This window comes from Actinia tenebrosa, unplaced genomic scaffold (genome assembly GCF_029948245.1).
Source record: "Actinia tenebrosa isolate PJP-AT-01 unplaced genomic scaffold, QUT_ActTen_1.0 PGA_scaffold17__23_contigs__length_9995812, whole genome shotgun sequence".
NCBI classification, from domain to species: Eukaryota; Metazoa; Cnidaria; class Anthozoa; order Actiniaria; family Actiniidae; genus Actinia; species Actinia tenebrosa.
In genome coordinates, this window is record NW_028292577.1 from 1,169,401 (window position 1) to 1,190,337 (window position 20,937).

Below are 20,937 nucleotides of genomic sequence, written 5' to 3' on the forward strand. Positions count from 1 at the left end.
ATATGTTAATAGGATCTTAACGGAAACTATTGTGTATCATAAAGATGCAAAATAATGAAAGTTTATATGATCCTGAAATGAAACCCCTTTTGAAATATATACATTAAGAGCATCGCTTGTTCCGCCTGAAGGGTAGAATCTACCATATTTTAAGCTTTGAATTCCTTGGATTAAGGGTATCCCAGACGTTCTGAAAAAAGAATTCGTACCAACGACGACACCCACAATATCATCATTCTCAAAGATGAATCGAAACCCGCTCAAAATTTTCCGTTTAAGCGCTCAGCTCATTTATATTCTAAGCACGATACTCTCTTTTAACGATCATGAAACAGGTTGCCCATTGCCAGATCAAAGGACACCGCGCGTTGGTCCTGGAATAATGGCAACCCAGCCGGGCTGTAAGCCTACAAGCCTCCATTGTTTTCTCCTACAGATATTACCAATACCAACTTTAAATGAATCGCATATATTATTGCAAAGTCTTATTTTAGATTTCAACTTTTATTTTGCGTTATGAAAAGGAAAAAATAAACTTATTAAGCTAAACTTTAACTGTACGATATGAAACAAAAACAAAAACGAAAAAATTGAATCGAGATTAATACTAGGGTCTAAAAGTATTATACTTTTTTCACACTTCGCTGGAAATGTTTAGTGTTAACCAGAAAAGTTTTCTTTTAGGGATTTAGGTCGTAAACTACTGAATTATCAATGAAAAGCTCAAGTTGTAGAATGTTTTAGTTGTAGAATGTGTAGGAAACTTAGATCCTTGAAAATTGAAGATTGAAATGAAAATGAAATAAATATGACCTTTATAGTAGTGTTAAATTTTCTATAAATTCTGTAAAAAAGAAATATGTATCGTTGATCAAGAGAACCCCATTGTTCAGAGTGAAACCTCTTGAAGAGTTCTTTTTCACTCTTTCTTGTTTCTTGAAAGGAAATTTATGAAAGAAAAGTTGAATATTTTTTTTCGACGCAGAAGATAATGAAAAAGATCTTTCTAGCTAATTATAGTTTTATTAGTGATTGAGAGAAATTTAAGAATTGGTAAAACGATTTAGGAATAAGAAAAGAACAATTCTGCTGTAAAATTCTAATGATTTTTTTAAAATGTTTGAAGCCTTATACCAAACATCATCGTAACTTTGGTTGGGAATGTGAAAGTTGCAGCCAGGAATTCATGGTAGCTTTAATTAGCCTAGTTGGGAACAAGCATTTTTCCCCCCAGAGGGTTTGTACTCATGGTTCAATAGTCTTTTACAAGATATACAAGAGCAGAAGTTATTATTAACACCAAGAAAATAGCAGATTCAATCCTAGTAAAATTGGAATGGACATTCAAGAGGATCTATCACACGACAGACCATCTAGTGTGCGCACTAATTCATATGTGTGGAAAATGAAGTCATGTTCATACTAAGACATTCAAGAGGATCTATCACACGACAGACCATCTAGTGTGCGCACTAGTTCATATGTGAGTAAGAATGACGTCATGTTCATACTACGACATTGAACAGGATCTCCTATCACACGACAGACCATCCAGTGTGCGCACTAGTTCATATGTGAGTAGAATCAGTAACGTCATGTTTATACTTCGACATTGAACAGGATCTGCTATCACACGACAGACCATCCAGTGTGCGCACTACTTCATATGTGAGTAGAATCAGTAACGTCATGTTCATACTTCGACATTCAACAGGATCTCCTATCACACGACAGACCATCCAGTGTGCGCAATAGTTCATATGTGAGTAAGAATAATAGTCCTACTCAAAATAGAGAATCTATCGATATTTTTGATAACTTTTGAAGCATCTCCTATCAACCGCAGACCATCTAGTAAGGACAGCAATCACATTATCACCCGACCCAACTACTATATTTCTTTAATCTCATTAGAGACAGACAGTATCATTTATATATGACGCGCTTACCTTTGTTGCTTTGTTAGTTTTCCCTTTCTTTCCTGTCTTGCTTCCCTGCTTACGCATCCCTCCCTGGTCTTCTGATAGATCCATGTATTCAGAGGACCGAAAAGACAAGCGAATCTCTTCCAAACAGTGCATCAACTCATAGGTTTGATTACTACTGAAGATCACCTGTAGACAATAACAAATTTTCAGGAAAACATGGCGGGAAAATGCCGCGCGCGTCACGTTATAGGTTAAACGTATGGGTGGTGATGGGAAAAGGCGGGCAACATCGTCCCAGGCGGGCACTTTTCCGAAATCAGTCAATTACTGAACATATACTGACAATAAGCCGAAGACACGCGAACACGATACAAGTGCATTCAAGGTCACTGCAAATGCTGGTAGAACCGATAGATAAGAGACAAGCTCCGTTTTTATCAAACCTTTTCTTGAAAACTTCTTGTCTTACTCGAATTTGGAAACAATTTTTTCCTTTAGTTTAATGATTCGAGAGTCAGTGTCGTAGCTGATAGTTCACTCGCCTCTCATCTCTGGGGTCTCAGCTTCGATACCTGGACGGCTCAGCATCATCCTTGATTCGAGGGTTTTCTCCAAATTCTCTAGTTTTAATCTCTTTGCAAAATCTAACTCGTTCAATTCTAATTTAATCTGTGAGTTAGTCGTCAGTGCCCTGACTTTGATAAGGCCCGAGGTTGTTCCAGGGTATCGAAAAAAATTGAAGATCTCTTCTATGTATTGAGAGAATAGCTTAAACAATGTTATGGATACGAACCTTCTCGTGCTCCAGTAGAGGCAGGGCATCAGTCAGGAGTGTCAGCCATAAACTAAAAAAATGTGATAACATAAATAAACTATATTTTACAGAAAAAGCTTTTGCAATTAATGGTTCTCTCGAAGGCTTATAAAAAATCATCAGAGTTCCGTGGGATCTCAAACACCCCCCCCCCCCCCCTCCCCCTCAAGCTCTGGAACTCTCAGCACTCACCTAAGTGATCTATATTCTATATAATAATAATGTAAGTTACCTTTTGGGCGCGAGCTTGGATGTCAGGAGAGAGATAAGTAAAGCGGCTGCGTCTTCAAAGCGACATTCTTCGTACGTCTTGTGGAATTCACGATATTTACCTGGTAATAAGACATACTTGGGTGAACTACGACTCTTGTCATGTACATATATACTGGTTATACAGTGGTTTCGAGTGGTATACCATGGAATATCCCATGAGTCACTTGTATTTTCGGTGTATACTCGAGCCTTTGGGCATGACGTGTATTATCCCACCCGATGGAGATGTTACGCATTTACTCTAGAAATTTAAAACACCACAATGCCTGATGGGAAGAAGCAGCTTATTCCCGGGATTTATTTTCTACCTTCAACATTTAGATATATGAACAGAAAATCCTGCTATGAAATTTATGAAGAAAACTATGAAGAAAAGGAAAAAAAACACACACAGAAAAATGTCTGTAGAAGTAATTATTAATTTGTACCCGGAAGTAGTTTTTCGTTCGAATTACGTCACACTTAACATCTCTATAGGCTGTTTGCATGATGGCGTCATCTTACTACCACTACCAAATGGCTTCGCGAATTCAAATTTCCTCGTGAGAATAGTACGACGATGCTAATTACAGTGCGAATCGAAAAACCGTGGGCACTTAGAAATATTCCAGGAATGTTCTATCTTCTTTGCCAATTAGAATTGACTTTCTAATCACAAGATAACGGAAAGATAACAATAACGCTTATGATTGGCTATTGAACATTCTTGAAATATTTCTAGGTGCCCACGGTTTTTCGATTCGCACTGTAACTGAACAAAAGAAAGTGTTCAAGGCAGTCTGGTTGTGGTAGTAAATGACTGACAATAATGCAAGTGACCTGTTCACAACCCTTTTCCTGCATATGTATTGGCTGTTTTTATCAATGGTGTGGAATAAAGATGTAAAGCTATAAGGGGACATACCGAGAAAGGTCAGTCGGTCGCTGAGAAGCATGGCTGATCCCAAGTTGTCAATCAAATCTAGGTTGGAAAACCCTCCACATTGGATGTACTCTTCCAAAAACCTGTAAAAATAAATACGATTGCAAATGTTACAACAAATAAACAAATTCAACATGGAAAACCGAGTCTTCAGCTTGAACAACCACAAGTCATTCCCCTTAATATTATTATTTTCTGGAACGCTTGAGACTTTATAATGATATTGATGTGGCCCACACAAAGATGTATATAGAGGCTTTGCTCCTTGTGATGACTGCCACGACAGGAACAATTGAATCTGAGAAAGAATTCAGTTTCCCAGAAGAAAATACTCAGTATTGTTCCCGGCTCCTGTCATGGCTGCCATCACATGATGGTGCAAAGCCTCTATTGCCGAACTGGTGTCACAGTTAGAAATGGAAAACCATCACATGATGGTGTAAAGCCTCTATTGCCGAACTGGTGCCAAGGTTTGAAATGGTAAACCATCACATGATGGTGCAAAGCCTCTATTGCCGAACTGGTGCCAAGGTTTGAAATGGTAAACCATCACATGATGGTGCAAAGCCTCTATTGACGAACTGGTGCCACAGTTAGAAATGGCAAACCATCACATGATGGTGCAAAGCCTCTATTGCCGAACTGGTGCCACAGTTAGAAATGGCAAACCATCACAAGATGGTGCAAAGCTTCTATTGCCGAACAGGTGACACAGTTAGAAATGGTAAACCATCACATGATGGTGCAAAGCCTCTATTGCCGAATTGGTGCCACAGTTAGAAATGGCAAACCATCACAAGATGGTGCAAAGCTTCTATTGCCGAACAGGTGACACAGTTAGAAATGGCAAACCATCACATGATGGTGCAAAGCCTCTATTGCCGAACTGGTGCCACAGTTAGAAATGGCAAACCATCACAAGATGGTGCAAAGCTTCTATTGCCGAACAGGTGACACAGTTTGAAATGTCAAATATCAAGCTCTTAAACCTATGGCAATGCCAACTCGCCCCAGTTTTTTCTCAACCTTTGAACTATGGGGCCTGTGTGGGCGCGTAGGGTTTCAATATTTTCAAGATGGCGGCGAAAACGAGAGAGACTGTGTACGAGTATTTTGGTTCCAAAAGCACGCTGGGTTCAAGTTTGCGGGACGCATAAGTCCTTTCGGTCATTGTACCGTTACAGTCTCTAAGCGTGGAGACGGAATGGACGAGGGAGAGACTGTGGAAGAGTCTAGATGAAGAGGCCTTGGACTAAAAAGATGTGAAATGATAAAACATTATGGTTTATTCTTACCTGTCAGAGATGAACGCTGCAAAGGCAGAGTCCTACAGAGACATAAATCTTAGTGATTAAGAAAAACACCAATATAGAGCGCATGCAGTAAAACCATGAAATAAAACAAAGTTGATACTAACTAATAGTATCTATTTAGTGACTAATAGTTGCTATCACTCAACCAGAACATTCATCATACAAAGACAAATACACAAGAGACCATTTGTGTCTTTTGTTTAATAAATGTTCTAGTTGAGTGATAGCAACTATTAGTCACTAAATAGATACTACTTGTTAGTATCAACTTTGTTTTTATTTCATTGTTTTACTGCATGCGCTCTATAATAAACATATTTGACAACACTGAACAGGACTCCATACCCTCCTCTCTCTCAACCAGTTTTCCTTTTTTAAGATATTTAATGCTAAAGCTACACGTATTAAAAGTTGAAAAAAGTGTTTGTGGTCACTGGGGATCATCTACATAGGAACTCTGCTCAACAGAAACTCGCTTAAAATATGGACGCCGCTAAAATAGATGCATGTTTATTATGCTAATGATGTACCTTACTCTTTTCTTTTTCTTTTTCTTGTTTTGTTGTATTTTTGCTTTGTTTTTGTTTTTTGTTGATTTTTTTTTGTTTTTTGTTTGATTTTCGTTTTGTTTTGTTGTTTGTTTAGTTCTTTTTTTTTTTCTTCAATTAAACATATTTTGTCGATACCTTAACCCCAAGAGCGTAACGCTCATTGAGGGGGTCTATGTTAGGTCTTTTGTTTTTTGTTTTTTCGTTTATTTTATTTTATTTTTATTCTATGTACCTTACTCTTACATTACAAGTGGCCTGCTTAATATGGTTACTCTTTTAATACGAAGCCTTTCGCTGTTCCGGGCATAACAGGGCTTCAATCTACTTTACAGCGGTTTTTCCTGTAACGTACCTTAGATCTGAGGCACCAAGATAGCGCTGAACCAAGACGAGAGTTTCTTAACGCTCGCATACTCATCGTTTTACAAATGCTTTGTGCTGTGGACACAAATAATTCCCAATTCTCGATATTTGCACTATTTTATAGTATGAAATGCCCTTTCATTTGAAAGGCTTCCAGTTTCAAGACCTTAATGAAAAAGGGTCAGGGGTCAGAGTCACGCTTTAAGAGTTAGGACAAGGGCTGTGGAGGAACTTTAAAAATGATGGGGGTGAGGGGTGGGGGAGCGGCTGATACAGGAGATGAAGACTTCATTTCAAGGATATTAGTAAAGGTTGAGCCTTAAACCTTCCCTCCACTCTCCCCTTCTGTTGTCCCTGCATAAGGGTGGGGTCCACAGGGCTTATGAAGCATAAGGGAGGTGAGAGGTTTTTCTAATTATTTGGGACACAGCAGAAGTTGTAACTGTGAAAGGACAATGCTCAATAAAGCACTAGAGGAAATTAGGATTTGCAAACAGTATGGAAGAAGAAATATTGCTTGTAAAAATACTAGGTTAGTAGTAGACTTTAAACAGATCCACCCTTTTTTCCCTTCTAAATCAGCCTGAGTCAAGTTTTTACCTAACTTGGTTGATTGGGGAGTGGGAGCAAGTGATGCAACACACAGAGAAACTTCTTTCACTCTCCCTTCGTGCCGCTTCAAACTTGTCCCCACTCCCCATTTGACCAAACAGGTAAGACTCCAGACTCCACTGAGTTGAGAGGGGAAAAAGGAACTGTTAAAAGTTTAGGTTAGTAGTAGCCAACCTTGTACAGGCATGTCCAGGTCTTCACATAGTCTCAACACTTTGAGTGCTTTTTTCTCAGTCTCTAAAGGAAGGTGTTCTACATACTCCTCCAAGTGAGCTCTGGGGAAGGAAAATACCAAGGTTTATAACTAAGAACACAAAGAGTTTGCTTGAAGAGTGGACTTGGTTGACCATGCAGGGAGAAAACAGTTGCACGACGTAAGTCAATTTTTATTTACTTTCCCCCTCTTTTTAAACCTTGCAGCACCATGCAATGGACCTTGTCTTTAGAAAATAGTCTTCAACTTTAAATAAAATGTTGTAAATTACCTGCCGTATTGAGGACACTGTTTGAGGTAGTCAACTGCAATTTGCCAAAGACTAAAGAAAATAGATAATAATGAAAAAGGTCAAAAGAATTTTTTTAAAGGTTAATAAACATTTCCAGCTTGAGAGGAATCATGTTTTCCTATTTCAGATCATGTGTCATTCCCTAGAGTATCATTTCTTTGTTTAATAGTTGACACATGAGAAGACACATGAATATGGATACAACTCAAACAAAGAATCTTATCACATGTGGTCTGAAATGGGAAAACATTGCGCATTTTCCCCCTGTTGTCAATCAAAAGTACAATACACATGACCATGCTTAAAATGACAGCAATAAGATACTCAGCTTTGTACCCATACCTATGGTGGGACATCAGGCTAGCAGAATATTCCAACAGTAAAAACTCTCTCAAACTGATAGGAGAACTAGAAGTAAACAAAACATCAATATTAACATTCTTTTCTCAGGAAAGTTGATTGGTCGCAAACTGATCAAAATCAGGGCACAGCTTAGGGTCAGGTCAAACATCAAACTTCACATGAGCTGAACCAAATTGAAACCATGGATAACAAGACAGTCTGATATGATGTTATTAGGTTTGGCTCATGTGAAGTTCGACTTTAGACCTGAGCCTAAGCTGGGCCTTTAACTCACAGATCAAATTGGAATAGACCTATCCCGAATTTGCTTGACTGGTCACGAAACAATGGTTTCAAGTCAAGGTTGAACTTGATGAATAAAAGAATCTAGTTCAACCTCGACTTGAAACCATTGTTTCGTGGTCAGTCAAGGGAATTCAGGATAGGTCTATTTAGTGTGTTAAGTGACTCGCTGAGAGGAAAACTGGACAATCCAGAGAGAAATCCTCCAATCAAGGAGGAACCTAACAAACTCAACTCACACAGAGACCCCAGAAGTGAGAGGCAATATTATTGTAATACTGCATGGAATTAAGGAATTAACCCTATTCCTGAGACATTTTAGCTTAATTCTAGGGCATGTAGAGACATGAGACAGTGGTAACAAGGGGCAGAACAATGAAATAACAGATTTGCTTACCTTATTTGATTAGAATCTAACTGTCCTGCATGCTCCAACAGGTCTGTAAGATGAGCAACAAACCACCAACTACCAAAAGACTCACTGCACCAACAAAAACCAATGTCATAATATTATTATTTATCATCATCCAGAATGATTTCAAATCCGCCCTAGCCCCTGTCTCTGTCTGTACCTATACACCGTTCTCATAATGGCTGACGAGCACACAAAAATGAGGTCACCCAGTCATCTTGCGAGGCTGAGCTTAATTTCAAAATAAAGGTGGTTAGCGCGAATTCAGGTCAAAACAAAAGGTTAATTTCTATACTTTTCTCCTATAAATGCATTTTATCTGCTTTTAATTATCTTATTGTGAACTAATGACTGACTGACCTTGCTTTTGTGCACTTGTCAGATTATGAGAATGGTGTATAGCTACGTCTCAAAACTATATGTATTTGTCAATTTTTTTCTGCAATCAGTCATTAATAATTAGCCGAGTTGTCCTTCCTTTTTTACTCCGACGAAGGACTAGCATCCGAAACGTCAGTAAGTTTTTTCATCTTTTCACGGTGTATAATTTACCTTTTTATCATGATTACTGTTTCATTAGAAACACCGACGAGCTCACACTAGTTTATAGCTAGTTATATCTTCTTCCTTTTTTTAGGTGGGTAAAATGGAATTGAGACATCTTATCTGGTGTCTTTTTCCTTTTTGTAGTTGTTAAAGTAATCCACACACATCCATACCTGCTTTGCTTGATTACACCAGAGACATCAAACTCAAAAGCTGAGAGCAAGATCTTGTCTAAGCTTCCCAGATCACCTCCAAACAGCTCAATACAGCTCTAAAACAATAGGAAGCCAGTGTTACATGTAATGTCAGCACTTGCTTTATGTTTTGTCTTATTCTTGATTTTTTTAAAGCTATTTCTGGTTTGAAAATGATACATGTCTGTTCTGACAATAATGAGCTTTAGATCGGAGAAGAATATGAGTTTACATGTTTTGCTTGCATCAAAGCGTGACAACATCATGTAACCTTGAAAATCTCGTTTGCCATCTCTATGTGCATGCAGGAGTAGTGCTATAGCCCAATCTGAACTTCCTTCTCTACAGCATCTGCCACAGGATTGTTTGCTGGAGAGCTGTCAGTATTCACTCAAAGACTGTTTTCAATCATATGACAAGGCAGCCATATTGGTGTACAAAACAATAGGAAACTTTTTGCATAAAAATAGAGTTCAGTTCCCGGAGGATAGAAAATGTATTGTTATGGTACATCAACATGGCCGCTGTGATGTCACGTGAAAATGCTCTATGAAATACATGTAAGACTTTTACTTATTTGTATCTTTATTTTACCTCTGTATGGTATTGCAAATCAAACACCTTGACAACTGGATTACAGTACAACAGCTTGGCAGTCAGCATTTGATACCAGGTTGGACAGGAATCTCTGCAAAAGGACAACCACAGGCACGGCGATGAATATAATAATTAGCGTAATTTCCACATTGGTTAACATTTTGATCTGAATTCAAAACCTTACAACACAAAATGACACATATTCTGCAACACTGTGGGAAAAAATCTCATTGCAAATACTCACGTAACATAATTGCCTTTAATAGGTTGCAAAATCATCCTCATCTGAATTAAACTTTGACATGGATTTTCTTGATAGAACTCACATCAATCACTCAAAAACCTTTGGTACCACATGAACTTATAGTCCTAGACATTTGATAAGTAATAAATATAAATATAAATATATAATTACCTTATAATGCTGTTCTCAAAGACCTCCTCTTTGCCTGCAAGAATCTAAAAAAAAAAACACAAAGCAACAGTTAATAATAATAACAGTTGTACAATGAAGTCACATATATATTCAGAGTACAAGAGCAAGGATGAAGTAAGGTTTAAGATAGATCAAATCAATTGATACCTCACACAAAGTCTGTAGGTAAGGATCAGCCACATAGGTGTCACTCTCTAGCTGGGATTTACACTCATGTTGCCAGTGATTCCATTTGACTAAGAACTCTGATGATGTTTGACCCATGTAGAACTGTTAAAAACGCAAGGAAATCCAAAACATTAGACTCACAGGCTTTTTATTCTTCTGGTAATAACACGGGGTCTGACATGGGAAAACATTTCACTTAAGCCAAAAAGGTCCATTCTTTTCTGGTTGGGAGTGCATATTCAGTGTCTCAGAAGATGATTAATTAGCAGTTCAATCCACTTCTCGATGTTTGGATGCCTGTTGTACAATTTTTTCTCCTATTTACATTGAATCTGGAACCAATACCCCATCAGTTTGGGACTTCTACACATACATAATTTGGGTAAACAAATCAAGGATATGTGGAAGTCAAAACTGAGGGCGAGGCAAGATTGATCCTAGATACTGGATGAGGAAAAAACCAAGGGAATTCTTTACCTTGGGAGTAATGTTTTCCCATCTCTGACTACATGTCCTTTTTTCAGAATATGATTCTTTGTTGAAAACACGACCATAATCATGTATATTCTCATGTAAAACCATTAAACAAAGAAGTGATACTTGGTAATAAGACTTATACCCCATTCACACCAAGGCTTAAACATGTTTTAAAGTGGTTTAACTAAACAGGTTTGAAAAACTATCTACGAACACTGCACATTCTTTGGTAAAATAATTCATGTAAACTATAGTTTCTCAATTTTTTTCCTAATGAAAACATAGTTTAACTAAACACGTTTAGGTGTGAATGGGGTATTAGTCTGACATGGGAAAATATTTTGCCCAAGCCACAAAGGTTCAGTCCTTTCTGGTGGAGTGAGTGCCCAGTGTCTCAATCCACTTCTCAGTGTTTGGATACCTAATGAACAATTGTTTCTCCTGCTTAAACTATCACTGAATCTGGAACCATTACCCCATCAGTTTTGACTTGTACACACACTTAATTTGGGTTAACCAAATTAAGGATATGTTGAAGTCAAAACTGAGGTTAAGTGCGGCAAGAAAAACCTGTAAAATTCTTGGTATGGCTTTCCTGGTAAATCAAGTCTATGTTTATTAATAAATAATATATTGTAAATAGTATTAAGACCTAGCTGATATAGTTATTTTATTGCATAATCTTTTACTAACCTGGTACAATGGCATTTTTCTCAACAGCTCATCCATACTTTCAAACAACTGAAAGATGAAGATACGCTACATTTAATCTAGCAGTACAGAATACAAAAGAAGATTATTATAGTATTGACGATGGTAATGATCATAATGAGAATTGTGAAGATGAAGAAGATGATGATGATGGTGGTGATGATAATGGTGGTGGTGGTGGTGATGATGATGTTGGTGAATATGATGATGATGGTGGTGAGGATAATAATGGTGATCATGATGGTGTTGGTGATGATAATGGTGATGACAAAGACGAAAATAGTGATGATGATGGTGGTGGTGGTGATGATGATAGTAGTAGTGATGATGATGATGATGGTAATGATGAGAATGATGATGAGAATGATGATGATACATTATGCATATGATGGTGAGGATGGAGTCGAAAATGCTGATAATAATAACAGTGATGATGGTGATGCTGATGATAACAACACTGATGATGGTGATGCTGATGATAATAACACTGATGATGGTGATGCTGATGATAATAACACTGATGATGGTGATGCTGATGATAATAACACTGATGGTGATGATAACAACACTGATGATGGTGATGCTGATGATAACAACACTGATGATGGTGATGCTGATGAAAAAAACACTGATGATGGTGATGCTGATGATAATAACACTGATGATGGTGATGCTGATGATAATAACACTGATGATGGTGATGCTGATGATAACAACACTGATGATGGTGATGCTGATGATAACAACACTGATGATGGTGATGCTGATGATAACAACACTGATGATGGTGATGCTGATCATAACAACACTTGATGATGGTGATGCTGATGATAACAACACTGATGATGGTGATGCTGATGATAATAACACTGATGATGGTGATGTTGATCATAACGCTGATGATGCTGATGCTGATGATAACAACACTGATGATGGTGATGGTGATGATAATAACACTGATGATGGTGATGATGACTACAGCTGTATGAGTGCAGGCATTTTGAAAGAACGAACCAGTCTTCAAAACAGCAATAACAGGTTGTGCCTGGCCACCACCATCATTTCTCATCAACAGTAGTTTTCATCTGACTACAACTAATCATACCCTACAGTGCAATTACTCGCAAATTTCAAACCCTGAACAACAATTAAAAGAAGAATACATTACATCGTAAGATCCTGGCTGGTCACGACTGTCTGGATGCTGAGCCAGTAATTCACGAGCATCATTCAGCTGACCATGCAATACTAGACTATATATCTGCAGATAAAAATATAAACAGTATCAGATTATTATTAAACAAATAATTTTTAAGAATATTATAATGATATAATTTGCACAATGATTGGTTGGAGAATGTGTTTATATAATGATATACCTATGGTACAATCAATTGCAAAAATATTGTCGGCTTTAAAACATAGAACATGGATGCTAAGACCAAAAGCTATTCTGGAAAATGACACAATTATCCTCTGATTTATTTATTAGAGATACATCTGTAGTGGATATCAAACATGTGTTAGAATCCTCCATGCTCTCTGTCAGTCTAACAATTCATGAAAATTCCATGAGTTGTGTGACATTAGATTCATAAAATTAAGATACAGTACTTCCCATGTACCATTTCAGTCTTGGGTTCTATATTATATGTTTTGGATTGTATAATAGAAAAAATCCACTTTGATAAATTGGCTTATACAATAATTTGTGACTTTTATCTTTAGGATAATTGCTTGTCTAACATTCCATAGTGATCTTAATTGCACTACAAAATGGGAAGTAATTCTTGATAGCTTCAATGATATCCAGTTAAAACATAGTATGTTTCCTCAGTGATTTACCCCTAAGACCAGACACTCGTATCCAATTTCATCCTTCCCCACCCCCCCTACCCTCCCTAACACTATTAAGCCAGCAGTCCAGAAGCAAGAACTGGTAATTATAAGCCCAGGGAGACCAAATTTCAGGTTTGGCAGGCAAAAATAAGGATGCACTGCCAAATGAATAATAAAATGGAGTGCAAAAATTTCTGGAATGACCTCCTTTTCCAATGCTCCTTTACTATGGCAGGCTAAAGAGGTTTTCTATTTTGGGCCCTGTAAGCCCCTGAATGAATATAATAATGAGATCAAAGCTACTATACAGACATATACCAAGGCTCAAAATTGAAAATGAAAATGACCAGATTTGTAAAAACAATTTGGCAGCATAAATAATTTCAGTAGAGCAAAATTTGCCCTCCTATTCCCATTGGCTGGATGCTATTTTTAGTAAAGATGAATTTTTGTAAGTAGTAGTTAAGGGATGGTGGAAAACTGAAGTTAGAAGTGTGCTAGTTAGAGACTTACAGCAGGCCAATAGGCAGGGCTTTCGTGTGGTGATGCATATTGTAACACTTGTTCAATGTACTTGTCTGTGTCTTCTGTTTTTGACCATTCTAGAAGTCTTGGTAGAACAGCACCACCTGAGGATCAAGGTCAACAATAAAACAAACCATTTAAGGTGACTGCCTACTTTTGAACATTTGATTTGAGCTCACAATGTGCGCGCACTCAAAAACTGCTAAAAAATTTACGAGATTTTATTGAAGAACGTTTTGAGCTTCAACAGGACAAAACCCTCAAATTTTGCACGGGACACTATTTTTTAATAGCTCATTCGAAAAAACTACTAAAAATCTAGGTTATATCAACATTTTAGAAAAAGTTTATATCAGGAACACATGAAAAAATAGATTTTTGTAGGGATTTTTGATGACTTTATGAGATTTTTTGAGAGCACCGAAACTACAAAATATGACAAATCAATGTATCTCTTTGTCTTTTTGTCGAAAATATCCATGTATTATTGTAGAATGATTGACTAGCCTTCATTCGTGCAATCATAGAGTCTGCAAATAATTTTATCTTATGAATCTTAATTTTTTTCTAATCACTTCTGGTGGAGCAAGTTTTGCTCCAAAAGCTCGCGCGTAGGCTTCCATTAAATGCTGATTATCTTGAAAACAAGCTCGGGACACCCAATTTTTCTTTCCAGATTTGGAATCAGCATTAAATTTCAATTCGGAAAATCGAAGTTTAAAAAAAAGTTTAAGATTTTTTTCCAAACATAGGCAGTCACCTTAATAATAAACACTATTATTTATTTATTTATTTATTTACTATTGCGTGTGGGCAGAGGTGTTGGTGGTACGGTTAGTGTAACTTTAATAGAACTCAAATTTATGAAATACAACAGTGTTAGAACTGTGTTTCTCGATCTCATTTGCTCAGAAAACCTAATCAAATTAAACCCTGAAACAACCTCTGTGCCGATTACGTCAAGTCACATCTAACTACAGCTCAAACCCTAGAACAACCTCTGGGCTGATTAAATTCAGGGCAAGGCTAACTCACAGATAGAACCCTGAAACAACCTCTAGGCTGATCTATGTCAGGGCATGGCTAACTCACAGATAGAACCCTGAAACAACCTCAGGGCTGATCAAATTCAGGCCAAGGCTAACTCACAGATTGAACCCTGAAACAACCTCTGTGCTGATATAATGCAAAGCAAGGCTACCTCATGGGTTGAAACCTGAAACAACCTCTGGTCTAATATACTGTAAGTGAGGCATAGTTAACTCGCACATTAAATTAGAATTTAGCATAAAGGGTTTATGACCTAAAAACAAGCAATAGTATTCTTTACCTGGTAGAGATTCTATGAAGAGTATTTCACACAGATGCCACACAAGCTCTATGAAGGTCAACAATTGCTTCTGCAACATTAAACAAAATTTTAGAGAAATGATACAGTTATCACAAGGATCAAATCAAAGACATTTGGAGTGAAGCAAAGCTGTTTTTACCTGTGTGCCAGTATTGTGATTCCCATCAACAGTCATAGGCTCTATATCTACAAAAAATTACCAAGCTAAAGTTGGTCCAGAAACTTACATGAAAGTATCATATTGAAATCCCACCAGGGTTATTTCTTACCTATTTTGTCCTTTAACTGTAGTAAGCATGCCCTTAACACGGCTCGATACCTTCTACTTATTGTTAGTAAACTGAAATGTAAAAAAAAAAAAAGAAATAATGTAGAGATTCAGAATTTCAAAGTAGGGCAAAAAATAAAAGCCAGTCAATGGACAAACGTCCTGGCAAATGCCTATTAGGTCGGTCCCCAAGGTAGGACAATCCTCATGCCTCGTAACATTGCCTGGTCACATTTGGCTGGTCATAATGTCCAGCAAACTGGTAATATTTCATGGTAACATTGATTGGTCACATGTGGCTCATCCAGCATATTAAGCAACTGCTACTATTTTATTTATTTATTTTTATTAAAAAATAATCACAAATCTTAACAATACTTGTCATATTTTTGTGATTATTATTGCATCAATTTACCTGGATTTTCTGGAAGTTCCTCCTACTTCTGGTAGCTTTTGAAGATCTAGAAATATTCCTGAAGGAAAAATTTATATTTAAATAAACCCAAGAAACATGACAATACTGTAGCCATCTCTTGCTAGAAAGAACGTTACCCCTTAGCTAATACCTCTCTTTACCTTGGGCTTAAAGTTTTCCCATTTCAGACCAGGTGTCATTCCCTGGAGTATCTTTTTTGTTTTAACAGTTGCACATGACACATACATGAATATGGATACAACTCAAACAAAGAATTTTATTCTCAAGAGAATGACTAGTGATCTGACATGAGAAAACACCACACTCAAGGTTAAAGAACGTTTTGTCAACACCCCTTCATATAGCTTGCGACACTAAAGAAAAGCGTTGGCGCATGCGTGCATTTCAGCATGTTTTTTAAGAATTTTGAAGAGTTCGGGTGAGAAAATAAATGTTCGTTTTTTCCAAGTATACAAAAAATTTCACGCGTACACTTTTGTCAGACCAAGATACTGTATTAAATAACACAATATGAAAGAGTTAGCCTTAAGTTTCAAGCATGGACACTACGTTTTGGCATTTTGTGAAATCCAATTTATCAGGCATGTTTGAAAGTCAAATTTACATGTTTTGACTAATTTGCATATGGATTCAGAGCATGCGCAGATGTTTTACGCTCGTGTCATAGCTTGCTGGTAAATAGAAGAGCTTACCATGAGTTTCATTAATCAGTTTGCGCATTATCGTAGTATGCACATCAGCATGCCACTTGACTTCATGCATCACTGGAAACCGATAATGACCTAAAGGTTGAGCTGTGAAATAAGGAAAATTGAAAAGTCATTTTTTTCAAGGGATATTCTTATACAGATATTACAATATTATGTAATGGCAGGAAAAAAAGATCCAAATGACTCTTACTAATATAATATTTAAATTGTGGTTCAAGAAAATTTCAATACCCCACAATGGAGGAAATTTGAAAAAGGGTCCCTCCACCCCACCCCTCTGAAATTTCCAAGTTTCTTCTATACAAACCTTGAAATATGTGTTCCAGAAATTATCCATGTCCACTCACTACACCCCTCCCCAAGAGAATTTTTTTAAAGACAAGTCCCCTCTAGCAACTATACCTACTACAGACTCCATCATTTGTTCTTACAGAAAATGTCCGCAGGAAGGGAAAACTGCAATATGCATGAAATTAGCATATTTGTTTGTCTTCCCATGCTCCCATTCGGTCTTAGCTTTGATGATATAACCTTTTTTGAACCCGACAACCTTTTTTCAATTACGTGTATAGATTACATTGTGTGTGCTTTTGATTGATCAAGAACTGTGCAATATTAGTAAAGGGAGCATTGTTGATGACATTATCCACGTATGCAGCCAACTCTGCAAAGAAGTGGATTTTTCCTTAAAATAAAACTGCTTTTTCTTTGTCATGTTCAGTAACACAGCATTTAGGAAATGACAAAAGCACTTATTATTATTTAATTGTTTACATTGAATATGGTGAATAAGTATGGGGGATGGGCACAGGGAGCCCAATTTAGATTAAAGTGAATGGTGAAAAAAAATCGGGAAAACTAAATGATTATTTTTAATTCGAGGTCAAGATAATGACCTCTGAAATACGAAAGAGTAAGAAAATAGATAAAAAATGTACTAGAACATTTTTTTTTACGCGCATCTTGTTTTTAAAGTGAGGAGGCTCAATCCTCTCCCTCTCTTTGGTCCTTGCGTACCATACACCCCCCCCCCCTCCTCCCCATCATACAAAACCATCTCAACACCCACCTGATGTCGGCTTTCCCTCTGATGCATGAACTGTAATCCCATGACCAGTTGACCAGTGACCAGTAATCTTACCCCCAGCTTGACACTCTGGTATCAACTAACAGTATCAAAACATGAAAAAATGCATTTACTTACTGCAATAATAGGGTTATATATCAATAAAACATCTATCTATCTAACTAGAATGGAATAAAACTGAGAGGCGTGAGTAATTAATAAATTTTGACCAGGAAAGGCTGCCCAGCTTGAACAATAATATATAAGAACCATTGACGTAAGCCTAAGCTTAGGTGAACAAGAGTTCACTGAAAATATAACGAATAGATTATACTCACTCGAGCTCCCTTTTGTCAAAATAAAACTGCTTGCTTATACCGAAAAAAAGCAGTTTTGAGACGGAATCAAAGGTGAAAAGAGATATTCCTTGATATAAGAAGGCTTTCTCTAACAAACAAGATTATTTGATGCACAAGCTGCACAAAACAACAATTAATTCAGACAAGTGACAGCCACAACCAAGGTAAGCCTTACTTCCACGAAAAAAAATCGTTTTCTTTGATCAAAAGTTCTTGTAAAACAAAAAGTTAGAGAATAAACTTTTAGAATACATAATAGAAGCTTTTATTTCGCCTATGAGCTGTAAATATGGAGTTAAGCAAGTTTTTCTCACCGTAACGAGTGCACCTTCATCCATGCTTGATTCAGATTTGCCCGCCATTTTGAATGCACCTTCACCAGGGATGATGGGTAATAAACAGTACCACAGGAAGCCCATTCGGTTTATGTTTATGAGGGCACGGCCCTAGGCCATCCTCTACGATTATTTAATGCAGATAAATTATTAGGGATGGGTAAAAAAGCACAGTGGAAAAAATTGAGGTAGGGAAAAGAGCGTACGTGGGAATAGTGAAAAATTTACCTGTTTCACTTTCTTCCCATTTCGTATAATATTTTTTAGCTATTCCCTTGAGCTGATTTCTTTCTCTTATTTATTTTCATTTGTTTTGGTACAGCCTTCCCTTCTTTGATTATCCTATACCTTCTCCTTCTAGAAGTAGCATAGATAGCTATTTTTATTAATTAGGTTATATTATTTCAGACTGGAGTGCAATTTATTACCACATATCCGTGAAAATAGTTTTCCGACTCAAACTTTCATTATAGATTTTTTCACTGTTTTTTCACTAAGGAACATAAGCAAAATAGAACTTATCTACAACGACGGAATAAACAACTTAGTTAAAAACAAGTGATTAAATACGAAGTCCAAGATTTTAGTTAATTTAGTAAAAATGCCTTGTATTGCTCTTTTTTTAAATCCTGAGGTTTTTGCAAAATGCGGCGATTCAATAGGTATGTCCGGGATATTTTGCCCACTGAATATAATATGCAAAGCCACCTACCTTATGCTGCAATATTTCTCTCGGCTGAAGAGCAAGTTGGATCAAAGGTGATTTACACAATACTGTCTATTAAGTATACCCAAGTCTTATCCTTTCTCAGACCTACCATTATCACCTCGGATTTAGGCTGAATTGACACAATTTTCCCAAAATAAAAGTGAAACCATTCAAAATGAACATCACTACGTTTATCTGGGTGGTATTCCACATCTTTAATTTGGACCAAATATGAACAAAAAAAATTTTAACATGTCCACTGATTTTTGAATATGTTTGATTTTTACATACATTGCCTCTTTTAATAATGATCTATAAAGCAAAATAATTCTGCAAAATAAAGATTTTAATATTTAAAAAATAATAATTTTTACATTAATAATAATTATAAAATATGCATTCATCTGTAATCTTAACCTAGACTCTTTCCTTTGAAAGGCATTCTAAACAAAATACAATTATTTCTCTATAACCAAGGATGGTACATTCATTTAAAAATATTATATGTATTATATTTGAATCAGCCATTTGCATTATAGCATCATTAATTTTACTACCACCTTGTTCACTTTGATTTGTTCAGTTAATTACCACAAATGGCCAATGTGCACGAGCGCAAATCTCTAGCACAAAGCATGATGGGAAACCAAGTACTTATGCTTTTTCATCTCCTCTAAAAAAAATCTCTGACAGTTTTTCCTTCATCATTTTCTAAGGAAATTTAAGTATCTTAAGAGAAGAAAATAAAAGAGTATATTTTTTGTGATAATTCTAATTGGTTTCTTTGTTCTAATTTGTGTAGTACTTGGAGTGCTTTGTGCTAGAGATTTGTGCTAGTGCACATTGGCTACTGACCTTTTCAGCTTCATATGCAATTTACCCATTTCAGATCACATGACATTCCCTTGAGAATTTTTCTTTTAGGATGAACTTGTTAAAATATTTACACATGAAAGAATCAACACCTAAGAGTGGCATAACATGGTCTGAAATGTGCACAACAAACAACAACACTAAAAAGGTCAATTGTCTTCAATACTTTTCTCATGAGGAGATAAAAATTCAAAGAAAGAAAATTTGCAAAGCATGCTGGTAGTAGCAGTGAAATGATGGTTTTACTTGACCTATGAAACGAAGTTGTATGACAAAATATTAGTGGACGTTATTAATGTTTCTAAACTTTCCCAACGTGATGCATGGTTATGTGCGAACCATTTCAACGATAGGTTTTGTCACTCTGCTTTAATCGATTGTCCAATAGATTTCTGGTTTGCAATTTAAAAAGCAATCAACCAAAACAAAATTTGGTCATTGTACGCCCACCTATTTATAATAGTCAGGGTAAAACAAAAGAAAACAATGGAATTAGTGCTAGCACTTGCTACTTTTGTATCATAAGGCCAGTAAAATCACTCTGTACAATCCAAAAGTCCCATTATGTTATATTATGATAATAATTGTTTTAAAATCTTTATGTCAATAAATTTAAAGTATCTCCTATTGAACACGACAGAAATATAAATTATAAATTATTTGACAATGATACAAATATATACATGCCCTGATATTCATTAAAATCAACTCCCCTTTTTAAAAAAATCAGCTGATTTTTCCACTCTTTTCACTGCTACATGCTGATCGAGACAACAGTCGTAACAAGAAAATAGGGCAATACACTGCCGCCAATCAAAGAATATAAAGGTACCAACCAATTTATTTTATTGACGGGAGTGCATTGCCCAATTTCCCTGTCACAACTGTTGTCTCAATCAGCGCATAGCAATAAGAAGAGTTGTAAAAGTTTTTGGTTGAAGGCATTTTCACTCCAGATGCTTTTGTTACTTTTTTTTGCCAGTAACAGAGCCCGTGTG

General features: G+C 36.5%; 1 protein-coding gene across 1 annotated transcript in view; it reads right to left on the reverse strand.

Moving 5' to 3' along the window:
- The window catches only part of LOC116299514 (nuclear pore complex protein Nup85), a 31,479-nt gene extending 13,081 nt beyond the window's left edge, over positions 1–18,398 (reverse strand). The window contains exons 1-24 of the mRNA XM_031708173.2: positions 18,337–18,398; positions 17,667–17,763; positions 16,580–16,681; positions 15,867–15,924; positions 15,453–15,523; positions 15,323–15,369; positions 15,163–15,232; positions 13,821–13,936; positions 12,637–12,729; positions 11,451–11,498; positions 10,260–10,382; positions 10,092–10,135; positions 9,674–9,767; positions 9,059–9,156; positions 8,325–8,408; positions 7,625–7,690; positions 7,262–7,312; positions 6,951–7,051; positions 6,154–6,239; positions 5,233–5,264; positions 3,920–4,020; positions 2,975–3,074; positions 2,722–2,773; positions 1,950–2,114 (exon numbers count right to left, since the gene is read on the reverse strand). Of these exons, the coding sequence (XP_031564033.2) occupies positions 1,950–2,114; positions 2,722–2,773; positions 2,975–3,074; positions 3,920–4,020; positions 5,233–5,264; positions 6,154–6,239; positions 6,951–7,051; positions 7,262–7,312; positions 7,625–7,690; positions 8,325–8,408; positions 9,059–9,156; positions 9,674–9,767; positions 10,092–10,135; positions 10,260–10,382; positions 11,451–11,498; positions 12,637–12,729; positions 13,821–13,936; positions 15,163–15,232; positions 15,323–15,369; positions 15,453–15,523; positions 15,867–15,924; positions 16,580–16,681; positions 17,667–17,763; positions 18,337–18,384 (1,947 nt within the window). The 5' untranslated portion in view covers positions 18,385–18,398. The remainder of the gene's footprint in view (positions 1–1,949; positions 2,115–2,721; positions 2,774–2,974; positions 3,075–3,919; positions 4,021–5,232; positions 5,265–6,153; positions 6,240–6,950; positions 7,052–7,261; positions 7,313–7,624; positions 7,691–8,324; positions 8,409–9,058; positions 9,157–9,673; positions 9,768–10,091; positions 10,136–10,259; positions 10,383–11,450; positions 11,499–12,636; positions 12,730–13,820; positions 13,937–15,162; positions 15,233–15,322; positions 15,370–15,452; positions 15,524–15,866; positions 15,925–16,579; positions 16,682–17,666; positions 17,764–18,336) is intronic.
- Between the last annotated feature and the right edge of the window lie 2,539 nt (positions 18,399–20,937).